Source organism: Clytia hemisphaerica, unplaced genomic scaffold (genome assembly GCF_902728285.1).
Source record: "Clytia hemisphaerica strain Z4C2 unplaced genomic scaffold, Clytia hemisphaerica genome assembly, whole genome shotgun sequence".
Taxonomy (NCBI): Eukaryota; Metazoa; Cnidaria; class Hydrozoa; order Leptothecata; family Clytiidae; genus Clytia; species Clytia hemisphaerica.
The window spans coordinates 875,100-894,895 of record NW_027103834.1 but is presented as its reverse complement, the minus strand read 5'-3'; the positions used below and the strand labels follow the sequence as shown (position 1 = coordinate 894,895).

At 35.1% G+C, this 19,796-nt stretch overlaps 3 protein-coding genes and 2 long non-coding RNA genes across 6 annotated transcripts; 4 read left to right on the top strand and 1 right to left on the bottom strand.

The window, feature by feature from the left end:
* The first annotated feature begins 461 nt into the window (after positions 1-461).
* On the top strand, positions 462-2,521 carry LOC136806984 (uncharacterized MFS-type transporter C09D4.1-like). Its single transcript, XM_067063560.1, has one exon. The coding sequence runs from the start codon at positions 523-525 to the stop codon at positions 1,885-1,887; it is 1,365 nt and encodes a 454-aa protein (XP_066919661.1). The 5' UTR covers positions 462-522; the 3' UTR covers positions 1,888-2,521.
* A 299-nt stretch (positions 2,522-2,820) lies between these two features.
* On the top strand, positions 2,821-6,502 carry LOC136806985 (uncharacterized). 2 transcript variants are annotated; one of them, XM_067063561.1, is made up of 5 exons: positions 2,821-2,912; positions 3,434-3,465; positions 3,735-3,807; positions 4,723-4,905; positions 6,139-6,502. In XM_067063561.1, exons 1-5 carry the CDS (start codon positions 2,876-2,878, stop codon positions 6,297-6,299), a joined length of 486 nt encoding a protein of 161 aa, XP_066919662.1. In that variant the 5' UTR covers positions 2,821-2,875; the 3' UTR covers positions 6,300-6,502. The 2 variants fall into 2 exon arrangements, with proteins under 2 accessions (XP_066919662.1, XP_066919663.1); XM_067063562.1 differs by lacking the exon at positions 2,821-2,912 and adding an exon at positions 3,054-3,191.
* A 499-nt stretch (positions 6,503-7,001) lies between these two features.
* LOC136807011 (uncharacterized) lies at positions 7,002-15,585 on the top strand. The gene is made up of 2 exons (XM_067063588.1): positions 7,002-8,933; positions 14,227-15,585. Exons 1-2 carry the CDS (start codon positions 7,635-7,637, stop codon positions 15,571-15,573), a joined length of 2,646 nt encoding a protein of 881 aa, XP_066919689.1. The 5' UTR covers positions 7,002-7,634; the 3' UTR covers positions 15,574-15,585.
* On the top strand, positions 11,504-12,745 carry LOC136806986 (uncharacterized). Its single transcript, XR_010846626.1, has 2 exons — positions 11,504-11,575; positions 12,268-12,745. It is a non-coding gene; the product is annotated as an uncharacterized lncRNA (long non-coding RNA).
* Positions 15,586-18,776: 3,191 nt separating the features above from the next.
* LOC136807023 (uncharacterized) lies at positions 18,777-19,062 on the bottom strand. Its single transcript, XR_010846633.1, has 2 exons — positions 18,950-19,062; positions 18,777-18,810 (listed from the first exon to the last, which is right to left on the bottom strand). It is a non-coding gene; the product is annotated as an uncharacterized lncRNA (long non-coding RNA).
* Between the last annotated feature and the right edge of the window lie 734 nt (positions 19,063-19,796).

Here is a 19,796-nt window from a genome sequence, read left to right as displayed (position 1 = left end):
CAGGCCAATATAGTGCATATCATCTTTGTTTTCATTTGGACGTGTCATTGGTAAAACATGTACAGAAATTCCAAAAATAAGATTATGCTCCAAAACTCACTTGGGAGATCTTATCATAATGGTCCAAAGAATTATGTGTCTTTCAGGCTGAAAATATCACATTTTCACGCCCGAAATTACACTTATTAAACAAAAGAAAAGAGATAGCATCTAAATGTCATCACATTAATAAATACATGAGCTATATTAGGATTAGATACTAGGCTTAGATACTTGCTTGGTATGCTTAGCAAAGATGCTGTTCTATTATTTAGAGCCTTTCTTGAAAATACATGAGACTGCTTAGCAGTTTTTCAGTTCGCAAGAAACTTGTCTTTTTTTAACACTGACCTTTAGTACTTTAGATATACCAATGACAAATGCTTTCTTTGTAAACCAATTATTTGGCAAATTGAACTTAAAGATGACGTTGTATCAAAGTGTTTTTACTTTTATTTCAGAAAAGAAAAATAACTCAAAGAAATGGAGATTTCAACCACATCAGTTTCTTCGCCTGGTGAGTCTGAAAGAATCCCCTTGCTGATCAGTCAGCAACAACGCCAACAAACTGATGAACCAGATGCTCGTAGATGGCTAATGATGGTCATTTGTGCTTTGAATGCTTCTGTTTCTGGATTGTTGCTTGGTGGTATGGTGTCAATAAAAGTAATTGCTATTCATCATTATGGCATCACCTTAGAAGCAACTCACTGGACTGCCTACATTTTTCTGCTGACAAGTGCATGTTTCAGCATTCCCATCTCCTGGCTCATTACAAAATATGGCATTCGAAAATTGTTGATAGTAATTTCTTTACTGCACACCATAACAACCATTTTTCATGTGTTCTCATACCAGAATGATCGTTATTTGGTTTTCATGTTTGGGCAGATTCCTGCAGGTTTAGCTTATTCGATATTACTTCCACTGTTGACAAAGCTTTCACTAGACTGGTTTCCATTGCGTGAACGAGCCTCCAGTACTTCTTTCTTTTTCTTTTCCTGTATCTTTGGATTTGCAGTTTCCATCGCACTTGGGACCTGTTTGGTTAAAGACTATCATGATGCTGAAAATGAAATCAGAAACTTAGTTATTGGTCGTTTAGTGTTTGCAATAGTTGCTATGGTTACAACACTTTTCGGTTACCGTGAACGTAATGTTTATTACAGCAGAACAATGAATAATGATCCACTAGCATTATACACTTCGTTGAAAAAGCTTGTTATGAACCGTGATTTTCTACTCATGAGTCAATCTTATGGCATATATTTTGGACTTGCTATCACACTTTTGTTTCAAGTTAATCCACTGTTAATGGAGAAATTTCCGAAAGAACATGGCACCTTAATCGGATGGGTTGGTTTCGCTCTTATAATGATCTCATACCTATCAACTTTAATTTTTGGCGTATGGTTGGGACGATTTTCGTCTTACCGTAGTATGGCAATCATGCTGAATGTGTTATCTTTGGCAGTTTGGTTATTATTCACATTACTTTTCATTGAAACTGCATCTTTTTTCCTTTTATTTGTTGTCTATCTTGGGATCGGTTTGGTGGCATTACCTTATATTTACCTTGGACCTGAACATGCAGCTGAACTAACATACCCTATTGATGAATCACTCTCCACCGGATTCATCGTGGCTTTCGGAAACTTGTATTCGTTCGTTTTCTTGTTGTCCTTTGGTGCAATGACTAGTAAAGGATATTTTAAAAGTGCTTGTCTAGGTATTTTTTCTGTTTATATTTTATCAACAGCTTTTGCTGTCGCTTCTCGCTCATATTTGAGAAGAAGGAATGTTGTATCAGGACAAGTTACTGAAAATACAGTCACTTATTCTCAATAAACATGATTTTTATTCGACGATTGATACTATTTATATATCGTATATTTTTATTGTTTTTTAAGTAAATAACAATACAACATTTTTCATCATCATTTTCATCTTATGTTTTTCTTCCAAAATTTTAACGGACTTTATTCAGTACACTTTCATCCTTTCAGACGTGTTTTAATCCATTGCGGCCTTTTCAAATCGTCAATATATCAGTCATTTTAGGGTCAGTTTTGCCTTTACCGTCAGACTTTTGCTCATGAAATTTCGTGGGGGCCCCTCCAAAAAGGTCTCAAGATCTTTTCTACTTTCGAACTAGAGCAACATGTATGGATATGTCACACGAAAGATGGTACGGACCGTGAGATTACCCCCAAATATAAAAGTGGCTAAACTGAAATTTTACCAGTCATTCTCGTTTATCTATTATTACAAAAAATCAGGAAATTGAAGAACTATACCCATTCATCTTAGTCTACGTGTAGAGATTCGGGCAGATCCGGGGCTACAGTAATTTACAATTTTTTATACTCTTATATTTTTAATTACTTAATTTATATTTATTACTTAATTTTATACATTATATACTCATTAAAATACTTTAGGTTTTTATATACATTTCATAGAAGATAGAATTTAAACGTGATCACTGATAAAAAGATTTTCAATTTTATTTCCAGATTCCAAGAAGGTCCTTTTTAAGTGACAATATGTTTTCGAAATCTTGTACAAAAATCAATAAATCGAAACCCAGCATATTGGGGGAGATTTTTTCGTACAAAGCTCTAAAAAATCATGATATATTACATGTAGATTAAAGTATTGGGATTCTTTACTTAGTCTGGTTTCTTTAGAGTCTTGTCACTGCTGTGGCAAATATTTCATTAAAAAGAAATAAAAAAACCTGGAAATAATGTTTTAATGAAGTTTAAAAACATTTTATTTAGTTTCTCCCTTAGTGTTATTATCATTGGAAGGTTATAGACAATGGGTAAAGAAAATGTTATTGAAAAGAATTGTGAATCATCATATATTAGGTACCAGTACATCTTTTGCACCCACTTTTCAAATTGAACAACATATGGTAACTATATAAGTTTTGATTTAAATTTAAAACGAATTTATATTTGATCAATAAAATATATTCATCAAAATTCCCTCTAAAGATAAAAAAACATGTCCATGTCCTGTCCATTCGTTATCTCGCCTTTTAAGATGTGGTCTTCAGAAACACGTTTCACTTAATTTACTAAGAAGCTTAAAGACTAATTTGACATTGATTTTACTTGACATGAATTATATTTTATACTTATCTTGTAAGTTATATTCTAAATTTCGTATGATATTTTACGAATTTACATGCATAACGTTTATAAACAAATGCAGGCTAGGTTTTTGGTACCCAAACAATGGCTCTATTGTTTGAGAACAATAGAATGCTAATTATAATGTGAGCCTGATAGACACTTGGTATGACACCTGGTATGACTACCTATGGTAGACACTTGCTTATAAAAATTTTGACAATTTAACTCGTTAATTTGTATTATCATTTCAGCATTGCATCTCTGGATCAGTGGAATCATTGCTGTAAGAATTTGAATATTTTTACTTTAATTTGATTTCACACATAATTTTTAACTTTCTGAAAATTTAAACTCGTAAGTTCTTCTTTTTCAACTCGAAGCTGATGAAAAAAATCCTTGAAATTTTTTAAAGTTTTACACATAAGCCCAATTTGAATTTGTGGGGCTATCTCATTGGACGAAACAAACTTTATTATTGAGAATTCGAGTGAAAGTCGGCATGTGTGTCAGTGTCTTTTTTTTTGCTCGAATTAAATTTGTTTTTCTTATCAGGTCACTTGGAACGATTTTTTGAGAGAAAATAATGTCTATGTAGATTGGCAAAGAGACGTCACAAATCATCAAGGTTTGTTCTCCAAATTATCTTCATATACGATCTATCTCTATTATCGAGTCATGAGTATTTCCTTGTCTAAATTACGTGCTTTCTGTGAACGAGTCTACCTATTAATCATATGTTTTCGTAAGCCTAGCGTCACTCTAATTAGAGCTTGATTCTCAGAAACTGGCTCAAAGTTTTACTTTTTTAGCCCACTCGCTGTTTTTTTGTAATTTGCTTTTTGTGCAAACTTTTTCTAGAAGTAACGACGTCATCAACCCCCCATACTCTCTTTCCCTGCCTCTCTTCCTTGTGGTTGTCGTTTGTACGTTCAACAGATCTTTCTAAAAATTGTTTTTGTTTCTCCAAGGGAAGGGCAGGTGGTTGAGGAGCTAAAAGTGTGGTATGCAAAGAACTTGCAGAGGATTTAAGTTTCATTATAACCTTTCATCGTTTTTAATTAGCCTTTAGAATGTTTGTGGGTTGTTTGAATCAAATTATGAAATATAAGCATTTTTTTTGTTCATTTTAAAACATACCAGCATGTCATGGTCACTATAGATTAATTTGCAGTGTCATTGTATGCCAAAAGTTTAGCGATATAGTACACCCTCTGGCCACTGCCGGCTATTTACACAGATATACCAATACACTTTTTGACTTTGATAGCTTGCCTAACCTTAACCAGCTTGATTTCAAACAAACGGGAAAAAAAGTTTCCTTCTCTACTCAAATTTAAAGTAAACAGAGAAAAAACCTTGATTTCTTCTAAAATTTCATCTACATGTTTCTAGTATAACTTTTAGGTGTCCTAAGTTCTGTAGAATTTCCAAATTTTATTTTTCATATAATAAACCTCATAACCCTCCAAAAGGGTTACTGTTCGTTTTCGTCTGGCCTCTTATAAGAACTTTAATATATTTCCTGTCTTTTTATATATAGAATCATTTCGATGTTATCCGTCCGAATCTCTGGTTGAAATCAATAAAGAGAGAACTGATGTTCTTCCTAGCTATATCAAGATGAAAACAGATTGCACATCCTGTTGCTTGAACTCCCTGTTTGAATGTGTAGCTCCAAGAAAAATCATGAAGATGAAGAAATTTAAACAGTTTTCAACGAAACGTAAGTCTAAGAATTACTTTGTATATTAACTTTCAAAGGATAGTTAATGCTCTTTCCTAGAAAAACCTGACACGCCTTCTGTTGAAGTTACCTCTTAAATCATAATCCGATAGATTTTAAATCCCAGGATTTTAAACATTTACTTTGCAATTCCTTGATCTCGTTAAAACCACTTGACAATTTACAGTGACACCCTGTAATCGTACTTCGGGCCCTGCTAAAAAAATTATGTAAGGTTTTTAATCTAATGGACGAGAAGGTTTTTAATATTGACTGTCTTTGATATCAATCACATCAATAATATCAATTTCAAGGACGTGTCCCTATCGAACTAATCTTGATCATTTTAAGTACTAATAAAAGGATTTCCTACTGGTAGAACACTGCTTACCAAAAAACAATTTCCGCCCCTAACACCCTCTAATAATTACAGCCCAAAACATTCTTTAGATTTTGGAAAGTGCTTTAATGCTTCCAAAATCTTTCCTGGATCCACGATCTACAAAATTATTTATTCTTTCGGAAATTGACACCCCTTTGCTATTAGGATTATTTGTCACTAAAAGAAATAAACAAAGATTCGTCAAAATTTGTATAGAAGGCCCTCGTTATTAATCCGCATTTACGTGATCGGAAAACAAACCACGTGCAGGTTTAAACGGGTCTGCAAAATTTGTACAAGGTGCTACCTATTAGTCATTGCCTCATGTTTTGACTCTTGTCGATAATGTCACAAATATGATTTGTTGAAGCGTCGAAAAGATAATTTCAAGCAAGATGTTGATACTTAATACATATCATAGTCCGATTAAATTTAATATTCTTTTCGTTAAAATATTTGACACAACTAAATGTCATCCAAATTTCAAACTTAGTTGCTGATTTTGTTTCGGTGTGTCACCCAATATTTATTAATTAAACCCTACAGTTATCTCTTAGCCAAACTTTTGAATAGAAATTCCGCACATAATAATTTTAGTACATGTCCCGGGTTTAGGTAGTTTCAGTGAGACGAGGGTGTCTAGATGAAGGGCTAGCAATTAAGTAATTTATTAAATTTATACTTGGTAGCACTTGTACTTTTACTGAAAACTCGAAAAAGCCAAAGTCAATCTAAATCCTACCAAAATTTTAGCCCTTCTTATATATCACATGGTTATGCTCTTTTTTTGTGAGTCAGAGGGTTTGACGTGGTATCAAAATTACTAATTTTTCCTTTTATTCTATTTTCAGACGTGTATTTGGGCGAAAGTCAGCATGCAGTATTTGAAGTGGATAAATGTATATGTAGATGTCGGATAACATCAAATGATTGCCCTCCAGGGACGCGCTTTGAAAAAGAGAGCTGCGCATGTATCGATCCCGTCAAATTTCCAACAGGCTTTGAATGCTGACGAAGAAGAGAATGGGGACGACAATTTTTTCATAGATAAGGAAACTCGTTACCATTATTTTTAGAAAGGACATTAAACCTTATTACAATTATTCTTAATGGTAGTTAATTAATTGTTTTAATATTATTATTTAAAGGATGTATCTATATATTGATGTAGTAGTCTTTAAAGAACTTTTGACAAGTTCGCACTTGTTTTTAACACACGCGCTCTGATTGTTTGTTTGGATTAACAATTTCTTTAAAGTCAACTCTCTTTCAGAAGTACTCCATCTTGTTTCGGACACTGCTTAGAAAATTTAGTCCAAGAATTCAGAGTTGCTGTCTGTATGGTGTTTTATTACCTCTTATTGTAAGTCGGGGGTGTTGAAGTGTAAAACAGCCCCTTTTGCTGAAAGCTGAGACTAAAATAATTTTTGAAACAAAAACTGCTTTCGACAGCTGATTAACTTTGTTGACGTTTAATATTGTTGGTTTTATTCTTTGTGTTTACCATAGTTACTTGCGTTTTGTTTGAGCAAATCGTTTAGTGTCAAAATAGCTGGGTAAACGAGATAATTCTTAGAGGCATTTGTATATTTTATTGATTACCATTTTCTTCATCATTCAGAGTATTGGATTTGAATTTCATTGGTGTGGTATGGTGTGGTGGTATGTATGTAGAAGATGTGAATCTTGCTATACGACACGTCCGCTCTAAAAGTGGGATCCAAAATCTGTTGTCACTGTTGAATGCAGCTAACTATGTTTTAGATGACTACATCTGTCGGATATGTCGCTCTTTCGTCGTATTCTCGTTTGATCTTTGTCGTTTTGACGGGGAAGTTTGCCGTATAAAACTAACGTATCAGTCTTCCTGACGGACCGTTAGATGTTCACAACAAGTATTTTCAAGTGGATTAATGTTATCAATGTGGTAGATTCACTTTTTAAGAACGTTATCAAAAAATCAACAAACTTAACTATAAGCTTAAGCACTTTTTCTTTTCGATTAATTTTTGACAATTTTGAAATCATTTCATTCTTTTAATTCATTCATTATCTTGATATTAGAGGGTAATCATGTCCGATGCAAGGAAATTCATTGTGATATATTTGCTTTGCACAGGGAAGTAAATTTCTAATGTGGCGTAATCAATCATCGACAACACAATAAGTAATGCAAGCACTTTGATCTGTTTGAATGAAATTCGAGATTTATGATGATTTCAGCTTTTAAATTTAAAGAATTTTCGTGAATCAATACAATGGAGTAGATATTTGTTTGATTTTTCTTTTCTCCTGTGTCATTTCAGAATTTAAACAGTAGTAAGAAAGAACGATCCTGAGATCAAAAATGAAGGAAGGAATCTTGCTTGTGGTTCTACTTGTATGCCAATTATGTTTGGCTCAAAACGTTACTTCCAATCCCTCAACCGGAGCACCGAAACCATCTCACGGATTAGACATCAAACAGATTTGCAAGGACAGTTCAATACCTTTGGATATGTGTACTTGTGAGAAACTCCCAGGACTGTGCGGAACGCTTCCTCCGCAAAACGAAACCGTTACGGTCCCCGACGGAGCAACAGTAGAGGAGGTTTGTAAACTCTTGAATATTAAGAACTGCACTTGTAATAATCCACTGGTCAGTCAGTACTGTGGAGAATCTAAAAAGACGGTTTATATCATTCGTTGCAAACCAGATGCAGAGAGGTTAAGAGCAATCTTAGCTATTGTCAGCTCCTTTGTCGGGCTCATTGGCAACGGGTTTGTTATGATTGTTACTATGGTGAATTGGGAACGTTCCACAAAATGTCACAAACTAATTGGAGGACTGGCTATCGCTGATTTCGTTTTTTCAATCATTCAAATCATCGATGTTTCTCCTTACCTCCGAGCGGAAAATGTTTGTGACTGGATATACGGGAATGTAGGATGTAAATTCATGGCGTCGGTGAACGCGCTCTCATCTCTGATCGGAGTCGGCTTCATCGTGATTATCACATTAGAACGATTCATCGGTATCATATATCCTTTCTCAAGAGGATTATCGTCAAAGAAAATCAACATCGCAATCTTTATAAACATTATCATCTCAATCGGTATCGTTATCCCGATTTCCATTGTATCGGAATACAACTCAATCCCGAAAAGATGTTTTGAGAATTGGTCAAAAGAAAGTTCCAGGTTTTACTCATGGTTCACTCTTATCTTTTCGTTCATTTTGCCAATGTTTTGTTTGATCTTTATGTATGGGAAGATCATTTATCGGCTTCACACCACCAAAACAACTGATATTGATGATTTCCATCAAAAGCAGCGCCAAAAAGAAAACAAACGAATCATCGTTATCCTGTTACTAGTCTTGATAACTTACTTCGTGTTGGTGTTACCAAATCGGCTGGTATGGATTTTGATCGATGAAAACCTGATCAACCAGAACACAGCTCTGTCGACATTCCACCATTGGAAGTTATACGCTAGTCTACCCATTGTCATGCATGTGGCAGTCAATCCGTTGATCTACTCCATTGTGGATCGCAAGTTCAGGTCCTGTCTAAAACACATCTTTTGTGGGAAGCGTGTTATAGAGTGGAACTCATTGTTTCGAATGACGCGCAAAAATACTGTCTCTATTTCTTTACAAACTATTTCTTCGAAATTATAATCTTTGACGAGGACAATTCAATATTTCTACATTTTAAGTTAAGTTTCAAAGTTAGCGAATCGTGTATTATATTTTTCTTTTAGAATTTTGTAGATATACTGTACCCAATTTTGTAAATAAATCTTCGTTATGCGGCTTTCGAAAATAAAAAAAACTTTTTGGATATCAATGAATATCATGAATATTCAGAAACCCATGGTTTTCTATACGGACTTCGATATCACTTATCACTTTTACTTTTTCATTGACGAAATAACCCGGTAAAATCCATACATAGCTACTATTAGCGCCGAAATATATTGGCAATTTTGGGTATTTTAACGTTTTTCAGAATTCAAAGATCGGGCGAGAATTCCACTTTTCTTCATTGGATTTTTCAATTTGGTAGGGGTAGATAAATATTTTAGTGAAATTTTTTCACAGTGATGACCTCCTAAGATCAAGTAATCTCTCCAATGAAAATGAAAGTTATAGCACTTCTCTACAAGATCTTCATTTTTTTCTTCTTCATTTTCATCTTCGTTTTTAGAATTTTTTTAAAGACTTTTTTATTCCAAATTGTTCCACTCACTTATATCTTTCCAACGAAACCAAATTTATAAAGATTGAAGAATTCCTTCAAAATTACAGGTAAATGAAGAAAGAGTGCACACTTATCGTGAATAGACTTTTTTAGGAGGTATTGATATGTTTTTATTTCAGTTTCCTAAACTTTGATGGGGATTTGGTGTATATTTTATTGGTTTGCGAAAATTTCAATAACCTATAATAAACACAGTACAGCATGGTTCCCTTTTTAAAGCCTTTTTTAAGAATGTCCCTATTTTTAATGGCGCTCTTGAAATTAAGGACGCCTCCTGATCTTGCTGGGTAGGAATCTAGAACTAAAATACAATACATACAATATATTTGATAACATCTTTCATTCCAATTTTTTCTCTAGTCTTCTTTTTCTCCTTTTTTCTCGAGGCTTTTTTCGTTTATTGCCGCACCACAGGGGCTTTTGTTGCTTCACGTAGCGGGCTTGTTCGCCAGAAAAATATTCATGATGTTGTCGTTGATGTTTCTTCCGATTCTGAGCGGGCCGCCGCGGGTTAAAGAATGTTCGCGCGCACCTATTGTTTTTTCTATTTTGTTGTGACTTGCATTGATTTTTAGTTCTTACAAAGTAAAACAGGGACAGTGCACATTATGAGCATATCTGTTTTTCTTATAAGCATCTGCTTTATAAGAATCAAATTAACAACTCTTGATAAACAGCCATATACCTTTCGGTAATTAGTTCCTACAAAGTAAACAAATGATGGCGGCGCTTAATATGAGCTTCTTAATTTTTCTTACAAGCATCAAATCGATAACTCTTGATAGATGGCCTTACACCTTTCGGTAATTAATTCTTACAAAGTAAACAAGTATGAGCATGCTTATTTTTCTTATAAGCAACTACTTTACAAGAATCAAATTAATAAGTCTTGATAAACAGCCATATACCTTTTGGTAATTAGTTCCTACAAAGTAAACAAGCCAGCCAATCAGAGAGAAGAAAAATATTTGATTTTTGTGTTTGTTTTTTCTTGTGTAGAAATATTTTCGATATTATGCTTTCAAAGGAACGAGACAAGCGCTCAGCGAATAGAAATCTTTAGCTGTGCGCTTTTTGGGTGGCGTTCCAATAAAACGATCTGGTGGAATGCGGCCTTCAATTCAAACGTTCATTCTCAATTATGAAGGCCCTTTGAATGCGTTGGCGGGGCATTCATAGCGAAAACTACTTGCTAGTTTATTGAATGTTAAAGTGACCAGTCCTGTAAAGATATACATCCTGTATAGAAACTTTTTCAATAAGGATGAGCAGAGATTTGGGAAAAGAGGATAAGAATCGCCGCTGCCGCTCGCTGTTTTCTCATTGTTGACCATTGAATTCGGCGTCGTCTGAAGTCGCTAGGCTAGGCGACAACTTGGCCAAGAAGGTACTGCGAAAAAAATGGCGTTATGTGCAGTATTATAACAGTTCAAGAAAAAGTCTGAGTTTACTCCTTTGGAGGGGTTTCCTACTGATATAAACAACTGAAAAGCAAATAACGATCTTTTGGGGTTTCCACTGACAAAAAAATCTGCTGTTGCATGCTTTATTTTTTGAGAAAAAGATGGCGGAAGCAGGCATGCTAAAATTGGATGTGAAATGGGACCTTTTTATTTTTAGCTAGTTTGCCTTACTGGAAAGTCTTTCAGAGTCAAAATAAAGTGGTTTGGGTTGGCAAAAGGTTGTAGGTGACTAGCCTAGCTTTGGTTTTTATTGGCACCTTCTAGATCTTTTTGGCACATCCTTCAAAGATAGCTGAAAAATTATATTAAAAAGTGTATTTTTTGTTTGTTAAGTTGAATAAAATTAATTTTTTTTGTGTTGCAAACATAATTTTTATGGGTAGCAGTAAGGTTGATTAAATGACAACCTATAGCTTAGTTTTACATGGCAAATCTTCAAACTTTCTTAGCATTTTGATTGAAGATGGGCAGATGGGCAAAATCGACTAAAAATGTTGTTTTTTTCCTACAGTTTAGATGAAAAAATAATGTTATCCTAGCAAAACTTGCTTGATGGCAATGGACAATGGATTTTAGATTTGGTAAGTATGCTAAATGATCCTTGATGCCTTTTTAGCTTCTACTAAGGAAAAACATTTTTTTGGGGTTGAAGTTTCAAGTTTTTGTATGTACTACCTAACAGAAAATTGCAATCAAAGTTCTAATATTTTTACTTATGTAGGTAATTTATAAAACTATGACTCTGACCGGTTTGGCTCTGACCGGTTTGGCTCTGACCGGTTAATAGATTGGCTCTGACCGATTAATAGATTGGCTCTGACCGATTAATAGATTGGCTCTGACCGGTTAGTAGATTGGCTCTGACCGGTTAGTAGATTGGCTCTGACCGGTTAGTAGATTGGCTCTGACCGGTTAATAGATTGGCTCTGACCGGTTAGTGGATTGTCCAGTTATATCGTATGATAAGGTTTATTTCACCGGTTTTTGTCAGTGGTCGGTGGAATAGACCTTTTTTTAAAGAGGCAGCCATGTTGAATATTTATGTACTCCAGCATAAAAACAATGATACAGCCATGCATAATTTTTAAAATATGCATGATATAGTAATTATGCATGGTTGTATCATTGTTTTTATGCTGGATTACATAATTATTCAACATGGCTGCCTCTTTAAAAAAAGGTCTATTAAGATTTGTTGTTTGTGTTCTGTATTTGTTCATGATAGCTTGCTGCAAAAATCCTAATTCCCATTTTCATTATTATATACTTTCAGGTCAGCAGGTTAGTTACCATCATACTGCCCACTAACCTAGATCCATGAATTATTTTGTATTTCTTCACGTGGTTGGTATACCATGAGAATTGGCTTAAAATTTGTCTGAATTTGTCAAGTACAAGGTTCAATATCTTTGCTAACACCAACAAATTCTGCTAATAAGATGGACGGGTGAAAAGCATATTTAACTCAAAGGAATCAACAATGGAATCTGATGTCATGGTTTGTTTGCAGTTGGATTGAGGTCTTTTTATCCCTGTTTCACCAGGATTTCTTGCTTGATTACGCAAATAGTCCCAAACAAGACACCAGAATGAGGCTGGACTACAATTACAAGATATGAACCAACCATATAATCAAAAATGCTTTAATAGAAATTCCAGTTTGGACACTAGACTATTTTCATGCATCACATTATATAATAATTCATCTTATGAAATACTCTTTTCTTGAGCATTGATGAGCAGTCTGGTTATATTCATACTTTTTTTCTCTAAAATTTTATTTGAAAGGGTAAATTACTTTTTAACTTAGAATCACACCTCTATTGGAATTAGTGAGCCACCCTATATCCAAGAATGACCGATTTTTCATACACTGTTTCACAATAAATATGTTTATTTTCCAAGGTGCTTTTAGTGAGGAAGGATCAAGTCAAAGTTTTTTTATTGTAATTAATTTTCTTGCAATTATTTAAGTAACTTTTTGGAAGCAATAAGACAAATAAAATTGACATAACAAGAATCAAATTAGTCCAGAAATTTAACCAGTTTATTATTATTATTTTTTGTTATTACAACGCGACCAAATAAAGATTTTTGTATAGTTTTTGTTAAATTTGTTTATTTTGTGTGCTACTGTTTTGTATTATATTGCTATTATTTTTCGCTTTGTTGTGTAAACTTCAAAAAGTTCTTACAAAAGAATTCATGATATTTTTGATTTCTTGTCATTGATATCATGAATTGCCATTGTTTTGGTCCTGTTTTTTTCTTTCCCTTCTCCTTCATTGTTTTAATATTCAACCAAGCTAGCTCTTTTTATATGGTTGTCAAAACACTTTAGCCCGAGAAGTAATGAAAAACTATATTAGTTTTACCAGCTTCGTTTTGTGTTTGAATGCAATGAATTTTAAATTCTTTACTAGTAATTATTTCTATTTCTACAATATAATCTGTGACATTGGTTCGAGCATTCCTTGAGGATTTGACTTGAGTATTTTGGCTAAAACTGAAACTTTTTGGCTCGATCTACGCTGTATCCGCCATGTCCAAAATGAAAAGTGCTTATAAAAAATACCAAAATACCCGATATTAGAAATATCTTTATTTCACTTTCGATATGAACCACGGCTGCCATTTTTTGTTTGTACTTCTAGTCTTGTGCGCATAGAATAATCAAGCGCTCCGATTGGCTCAGAACTAAAACAATCGATTTGGCGCAGATATTTCAATAGAACAAAAGGCTCCCTAGCCTATATTTCTATAGCTGAATAGCGCAATTCTTATCCTCTTTTCCCAAATCTCTGGGATGAGCAGAAGAAGCCTAGCCCAAATTTGAACGACTGGTCTTTCCGGGCCATATTTATAAGAGTTGTTTTTAGGGAGTGTCTATCAATATAATTTTTCATATTCAATATATTTTCTTTTCCTTTTCAGGGAAAGAGGGCTAAGGAATTCAAAAATTATTTATTTGAACTTGTTAATTTTCCATGGTACAAACATTTTTTTAATATTTCGTCAAGAGTTTTATTGAAGCAGATATATATAAACACAGCGTTCTCATAATTTTCTTTCTCTATTATATTACGAGCCGAAATATTAAAATAAGGGCAGCTGTTTAAAGTTTTAGGCAATTGTAATGGCAAATACGTACTACTAATATTCTGTTTTGGGTGATTTGGAATTTTTGACATCCTGAAGATAATTTGTAGTCGCGCTTTATATAAATCTGTAGAACTGCATTCATAGGGAGATATCAAAAAGTACACACACGATGTCTTGGCGTCTATCAGTCCTTACTTTGTTCCTTGTGGCGAGTACAATATCATCTGCAAAATTAGTACCAAAGCAAGGCCTTAACATTACTGAAATATGTATCAATAGCAATATTTTATTATCAAAATGTAATTGCAATGATCTACTCTGTTTGTGTGGTACCGTTTCTCCCAGAAAGGTTACCATCCCTCCTGGAGCAAGTTTAGAAACAGTTTGTCAACTACTTTCAGTTAAAAATTGTACAACTCATCATCCTCTTGTTAAACCATATTTAAAAAAATCACCAGATCAATACATCATCAAATGTCGGCCATTTATTCGAAGATTTCGAGCCATTTTCACTATCGTTTTTTCCGTTCTCGGTTTCGTTGGCAACGGGTTTGTTATGATGGTTACAATGGTAAACTGGGAGCGTTCCACAAAATGTCACAAACTAATTGGAGGACTGGCTGTTGGTGATTTTATTTTTTCAATCATTCAAATCATCGATGTTTCTCCTTACCTTCGACGTGGTGGAAATATTTGTGATTATATCTACGGGCAAATTGGATGCAAGCTTATTTCATCCTTACTCATTCTGAGTTCGTTAGTTTCGTTGGGTTTCATTCTAATCATCACATTGGAGCGGTTTATCGGTATCATTTATCCTTTCTCCAGAGGATTATCATCGTTGAAACTGAAAGCAATTGTTCTTCTGAACACCATATTGTCAATCAGTTTGATCATCCCTGTGTCAATAGTTTTAGAATATGATCCAATCCCAAAAAGGTGCTGGGAAAACTGGGCGTGGTATGGACATAAAGAAGCGTCCAGAATCTACACGTGGACTGTTTTCATATTGAATGACGTTCTCCCGTTGATTTGTTTGGTAACAATGTATGGGAAAATTATTCATCGACTTCTCAACACCACAACAGAAATCAACAACTTCCAACAAAAACAGCGACATAAAGAAAACAAAAGAATTATCATTATTCTTCTCATTGTGGTGATTTGTTATTTCGTATTAGTTTTACCCGATCGAATCGTATGGGTCCTGATCGATGAAAGACTTGTTAACGTAGATACAAACGATTTCTCCCTTTTGAAATTATATATGAAGCTACCAATTGTGGTGCACGCGGTGGTCAATCCTGTCATTTACTCCATCGTTGATCACAAGTTCAGGAAATCTTTGATTCGGATTTTCATCAAAGGGAGTCGTCGTCAAGAAGATAGTGGACGTATCGGGACTAAATCATCCACTTTACACTCTTCAGAGCATATGAAAGTCTATACCAAGCGAAACAACTTAACTGCTTTTTGATTAGCAGATAGAAAAGTGGATTATCAATTCAATGGATTATTATGGTCAACTTTTCTGAAACTTTGAAGACTGCTGGTTTCAAATATGTATTTAGATTTCTTATATTCTCAAACTAGGTTAGTTTATTTAAAAACGGTTGTCTCTTTACCCGAGTCTTTACCTATTATTCAATTTTAATGGGCACCTTTTAAAATGCCGGTTTTTGGTGAGGTACTCTCTACTTGTACCACTTTTTATTTTACCGATGGAATTTACATACAATCCTTGCGTAAGCACTATCAGTATCATTAAAAAAAGTGAACTAAAGGGCTGGGTTCAAGGTTTTACCGGCTACTGAGACACGGGCGTATAAATGTTTAACCTCCAAGCAGCTCTTCGTGCTCCACGCATTCCACGTATGCGCTCTAAAGGGAATGGTTCCGCATTGCCTTAGCAATGGTGATCGGTTATGAGATTAATAAATTTTACGAAGTAGGAAAGGGTTCCATTAAAGTGAATCAATGCTGTAGTAGAGCTATTCTTGTGCAAATTATTTCAAAAGCAGTCAAAAAATAATGAGAAAAGAGAAAGGGGAAAAGAGAATCTTCTACAATATTTACAAAAAAACTATATGAGCAACTAGGCGTTAATATGTAAAGTTAACTTGTTTGGATCATTTTTAGATTTAGACCGCATGCAATTTTCTTTTAAATGACCCTCTAGGAGTGACTTAGCTCGGAAATGAGGCTTTTGAAAGTCGGATTACCGTTAGCAAAAAAGTGAGAGTGCCATGCCCCCCGCCCTCTTTCAGGCACACTAGGCCTCCTTTCTTGTTGACCGTCACTCTTATTGAGAAGATCTTGTGTTTTTCAATAAATAAAGTTTCATCAATTCCCTCGTGACTCCAGAAAGTCTTTTGAGCGCGTGAAATATCAAAATTTCTTTTCCTGATAAGTGATAGTTAGCAGTCATTAACTGATAGCAGTCATATCAAATGTATCAATACACCGTAATTTCACTGACGATCTTCCAACTCCAATATCAAGGTGAATCAGCACCGCATTCAGTGCTATAAGGGGTTTGGTACATCAAGCAAGATAAACCAAAAGCTGAAGTATGTCCCATCTGAGCACAAATCCTTCGGTTGTCATTTTTTTCACCGTTATCGAAAACGTAAATATTAGTAAGCAAAAGTCGTCCAGTTTGTTAAACCATTCCAGCGTGACAAATACTAACTGATGATCTGAACTCCCCATCGGTGCAAATTGAACCAGCAGATTCAGAAAGAATTGCAGATGACATTTGAACAGGCTTGTGAAGTGCCATGTTTTCTAGGATTGAAGCAAAAATACCGTTATATTGTTGATAATTGCGAGAAAGCATTCTGATTTCCAAATAAAAATTCAACTTTCTTTAGCAATTTTAATTTTTGAGACATTTAGCTGCCAAAAATTTCGAAATTTGAGAATGAAATCTTTACTGAGATTTTGACAATTAAAAACTTCTATCTTCGATATACCAAACCAATTTTAGGATTCCGAAATACTGAATGTGAATAGATTTTGTAAGATAACCATAAGCAAAACTCCGGAAAATGAATATTTTTGAAATTTTTTTGCACAGTGATGATGATCTAAGATTGAAGAATCACTCTTGTGATATGGGAACCTCCCTCCAACTTTGTTATTGATGAAGGAGGATTCTGGCTTTTCCAAATAAACAACACACAGGTCATGATCAGCAAGTTGTTGATGTCGGTTGGGGTTGGGCGGTCCGCTGCTCTGCATGGAGGGTGGTCGACAGGCTCTAAAGGTCTAAATTGGAATGCAGCAATTTAAAATTCCAGCATAAAAATTATTGGTAAAACTAAATAAAACATACCTGATACTGTATGCTTTCTTTGATATAACCAGTCAACCATGAAAAACAAATAAATAACAAAAGATAATAATCAATGTCAAGCATTTTTAACTTGGTGCACTTACTAAGAAATTACACTAGGTACTAGATATGATACTGAAAAAGTAATGAAACTGTCAAGTTTCAATAAATCCACCAAAATAAACCAAAAACAGCCAACAATCGAAGGTTTGAATGTTTCTCAGGACTTCTCCGGCAGCAGAGATTTTCATGCTAAATTCAGTCGGGTGCAACTGATAGTCAGGCAAAAAGTGTAAGGACAGCTAGACACGACTGTGATGCGGTACATCAAACGATGACTACTATAGGTCTCCGATGGTATATTGGCCCGCTCCTTCAGAGCTTTAGCGTGGGCGGCCACCAATACGCCATCGGAATATCAGATAAGTTGGCTTCAAATCCTACCAAGGAGATTGACTACTTATGAGGGGGGTTCGGCTCATAATGCCGGTCCGGAATAGCCGTCGTGGGTCGGGTCGCCGACTTTCGAAGGTTGTCGTGGGTCGGGTCGCCGACTCTCGAGGGTTGTCGTGGGTCAGGGCGGCGCCCTTCGAGAGTCGTCGTCCGACCAGGAAGTCGTTGGGAGGGACATCGTGGAAGCCTCTCTTTCATTTTATTCGTCCTCAATTTAATCTAATTAATTAATCTGGTCTTCAAAATATGGGTCCACCGTCCTTCGAGAATCGTCGTTGGTTCGCCGTCCTTCGAAAGTCGTTGTTGGTCCGCCGTCCCTCGAGAGTCGTCGTCGGTCCACCGTCCCTCGAGAGTCGTCGTCGGTCCGCCGTCCTTCGAGAGTCGTCGTTGGCCCGCCATCCTTCGAGAGTCGTCGTTGGTCCGCCGTCTCTCGAGAGTCGTCTTTGGTCCGCCGTCCTTCGAAAGTCGCCGGGTTAAAAAGGAGGGATGTTTAATTTTTAGAGTTTTTATTATGAGGGGGGATCCGGCTATACTTTTAAGAATAGTTCTACACTTCCCCCGATTTTATTCCAAACCCCCGTTTATTAGGTACCCGAGAGCGAGGGGCATGCAAATCACTCGAAAAGTGGTGTACGAGATTTCTGATTTACTTTTGATTTATGATTTATTTATGATTTATAAAATTGTGTACGAGATTTGTTTTAGTGATTTTCTCTCCTCGCTCGAGAGTAAGAGGGGATCAACCTCGTGCCCGTGTATCCCAGACTTTATTTACATTACTTGTGGACGCCAGAGAATACCCTAGTTTTGGCTGATCGAGTTTCCCCTCTCATATATCTAGCACTGTAAATGCCGTAGGCCAAACTCATGGACAGAGACATTTAGGTGAGTAGGTTTTCGACGCGTTCTTCTGATAAGTAACGGCTATAAAATAAACACAAATACAAAGTCAAGAAAAGGCTCATAGCAAATGAAATAACACAAGAAATGGTATAAATGTAAGCCTTGGTACAGAAAGGTAGCATAGAATATGTACAAGAAATATCAAAAATATATCACTTACTAAAAACACTGTCACCTCACACCATAACGTACACAAATACAGCTTACAATAAGTGATCCAACATTACACACAAACATTTATAACATACAGAACGGTAGACAAGACTCCCATGAGACTTACGACACGTTAACAATACACAAAGGACAAAACATTCCTAATAATAATACATAATTATCATATAATTAATACATCAGGGACATCAAAATATGATCACAAACCAATTATACCTATACATAATACAAGTGCTATGATACAAAGGAAACATAAAACTAATATAACAAAAACTACTGTCTAACGGCAGTAACAAGCACCATATAGTAATAAAGCATAAAAAAGCTGGTAATGCGAAGGGAACGAGGTTGAGAGGGGGTCAGCCTTTCCAACGGCTCATCTGTAGCTTTTGGTTGTGTTCTTTAAAAGCTATACAACAAGCTGCCCCTTGTAAAAACGACTACCCATGTTGTCTATCTCATATGTATTTCCATATTTCCATATTTTATTTCCAAGACATATGACTATACCTATTCATACCTAGTACTAGGTAATAATAGGTACAGAATCCTTTTTTTACCCAATACTTACTGTATTGAGTGAGGGATAGGGCCTTAACAACATTCCAAAAGAAACAAATATATATGTATTTTTACTTTTTCTGGGTAAAGACCCTTTTTCTTGATTTCAGACATGCAAATTAATAATAAGTAAAAAGTTTCTAATAAGCAATTGACAAGTAAGAATGAATGATCTCACTAATTTGAAAATGTCTTTCTGGGCTTAGCTTTCTGGAAAATAAACATTAGATAATGACTCTAAAAATGAAACATCCCTCTTTTTTAACCCGGCGACT

What these genes read in the sequence shown, in the direction of transcription:
- LOC136806985 (XM_067063561.1), top strand. Translation starts at nt 2,876, where the DNA reads ATGTTATTGAAAAGAATTGTGAATCATCATATATTAG. An exon ending in GGATCAGTGGAATCATTGCT is followed by an intron (nt 3,466 to 3,734) that starts GTAAGAATTTGA and finishes TTTTCTTATCAG; the next exon opens with GTCACTTGGAACGATTTTTT. An exon ending in AGACGTCACAAATCATCAAG is followed by an intron (nt 3,808 to 4,722) that starts GTTTGTTCTCCA and finishes TTTTATATATAG; the next exon opens with AATCATTTCGATGTTATCCG.
- LOC136806984 (XM_067063560.1), top strand. Translation starts at nt 523, where the DNA reads ATGGAGATTTCAACCACATCAGTTTCTTCGCCTGGTGAGTCTGAAAGA.
- LOC136807011 (XM_067063588.1), top strand. Translation starts at nt 7,635, where the DNA reads ATGAAGGAAGGAATCTTGCTTGTGGTTCTACTTGTATGCCAATTATGT. An exon ending in CTATTTCTTTACAAACTATT is followed by an intron (nt 8,934 to 14,226) that starts TCTTCGAAATTA and finishes ATAAATCTGTAG; the next exon opens with AACTGCATTCATAGGGAGAT.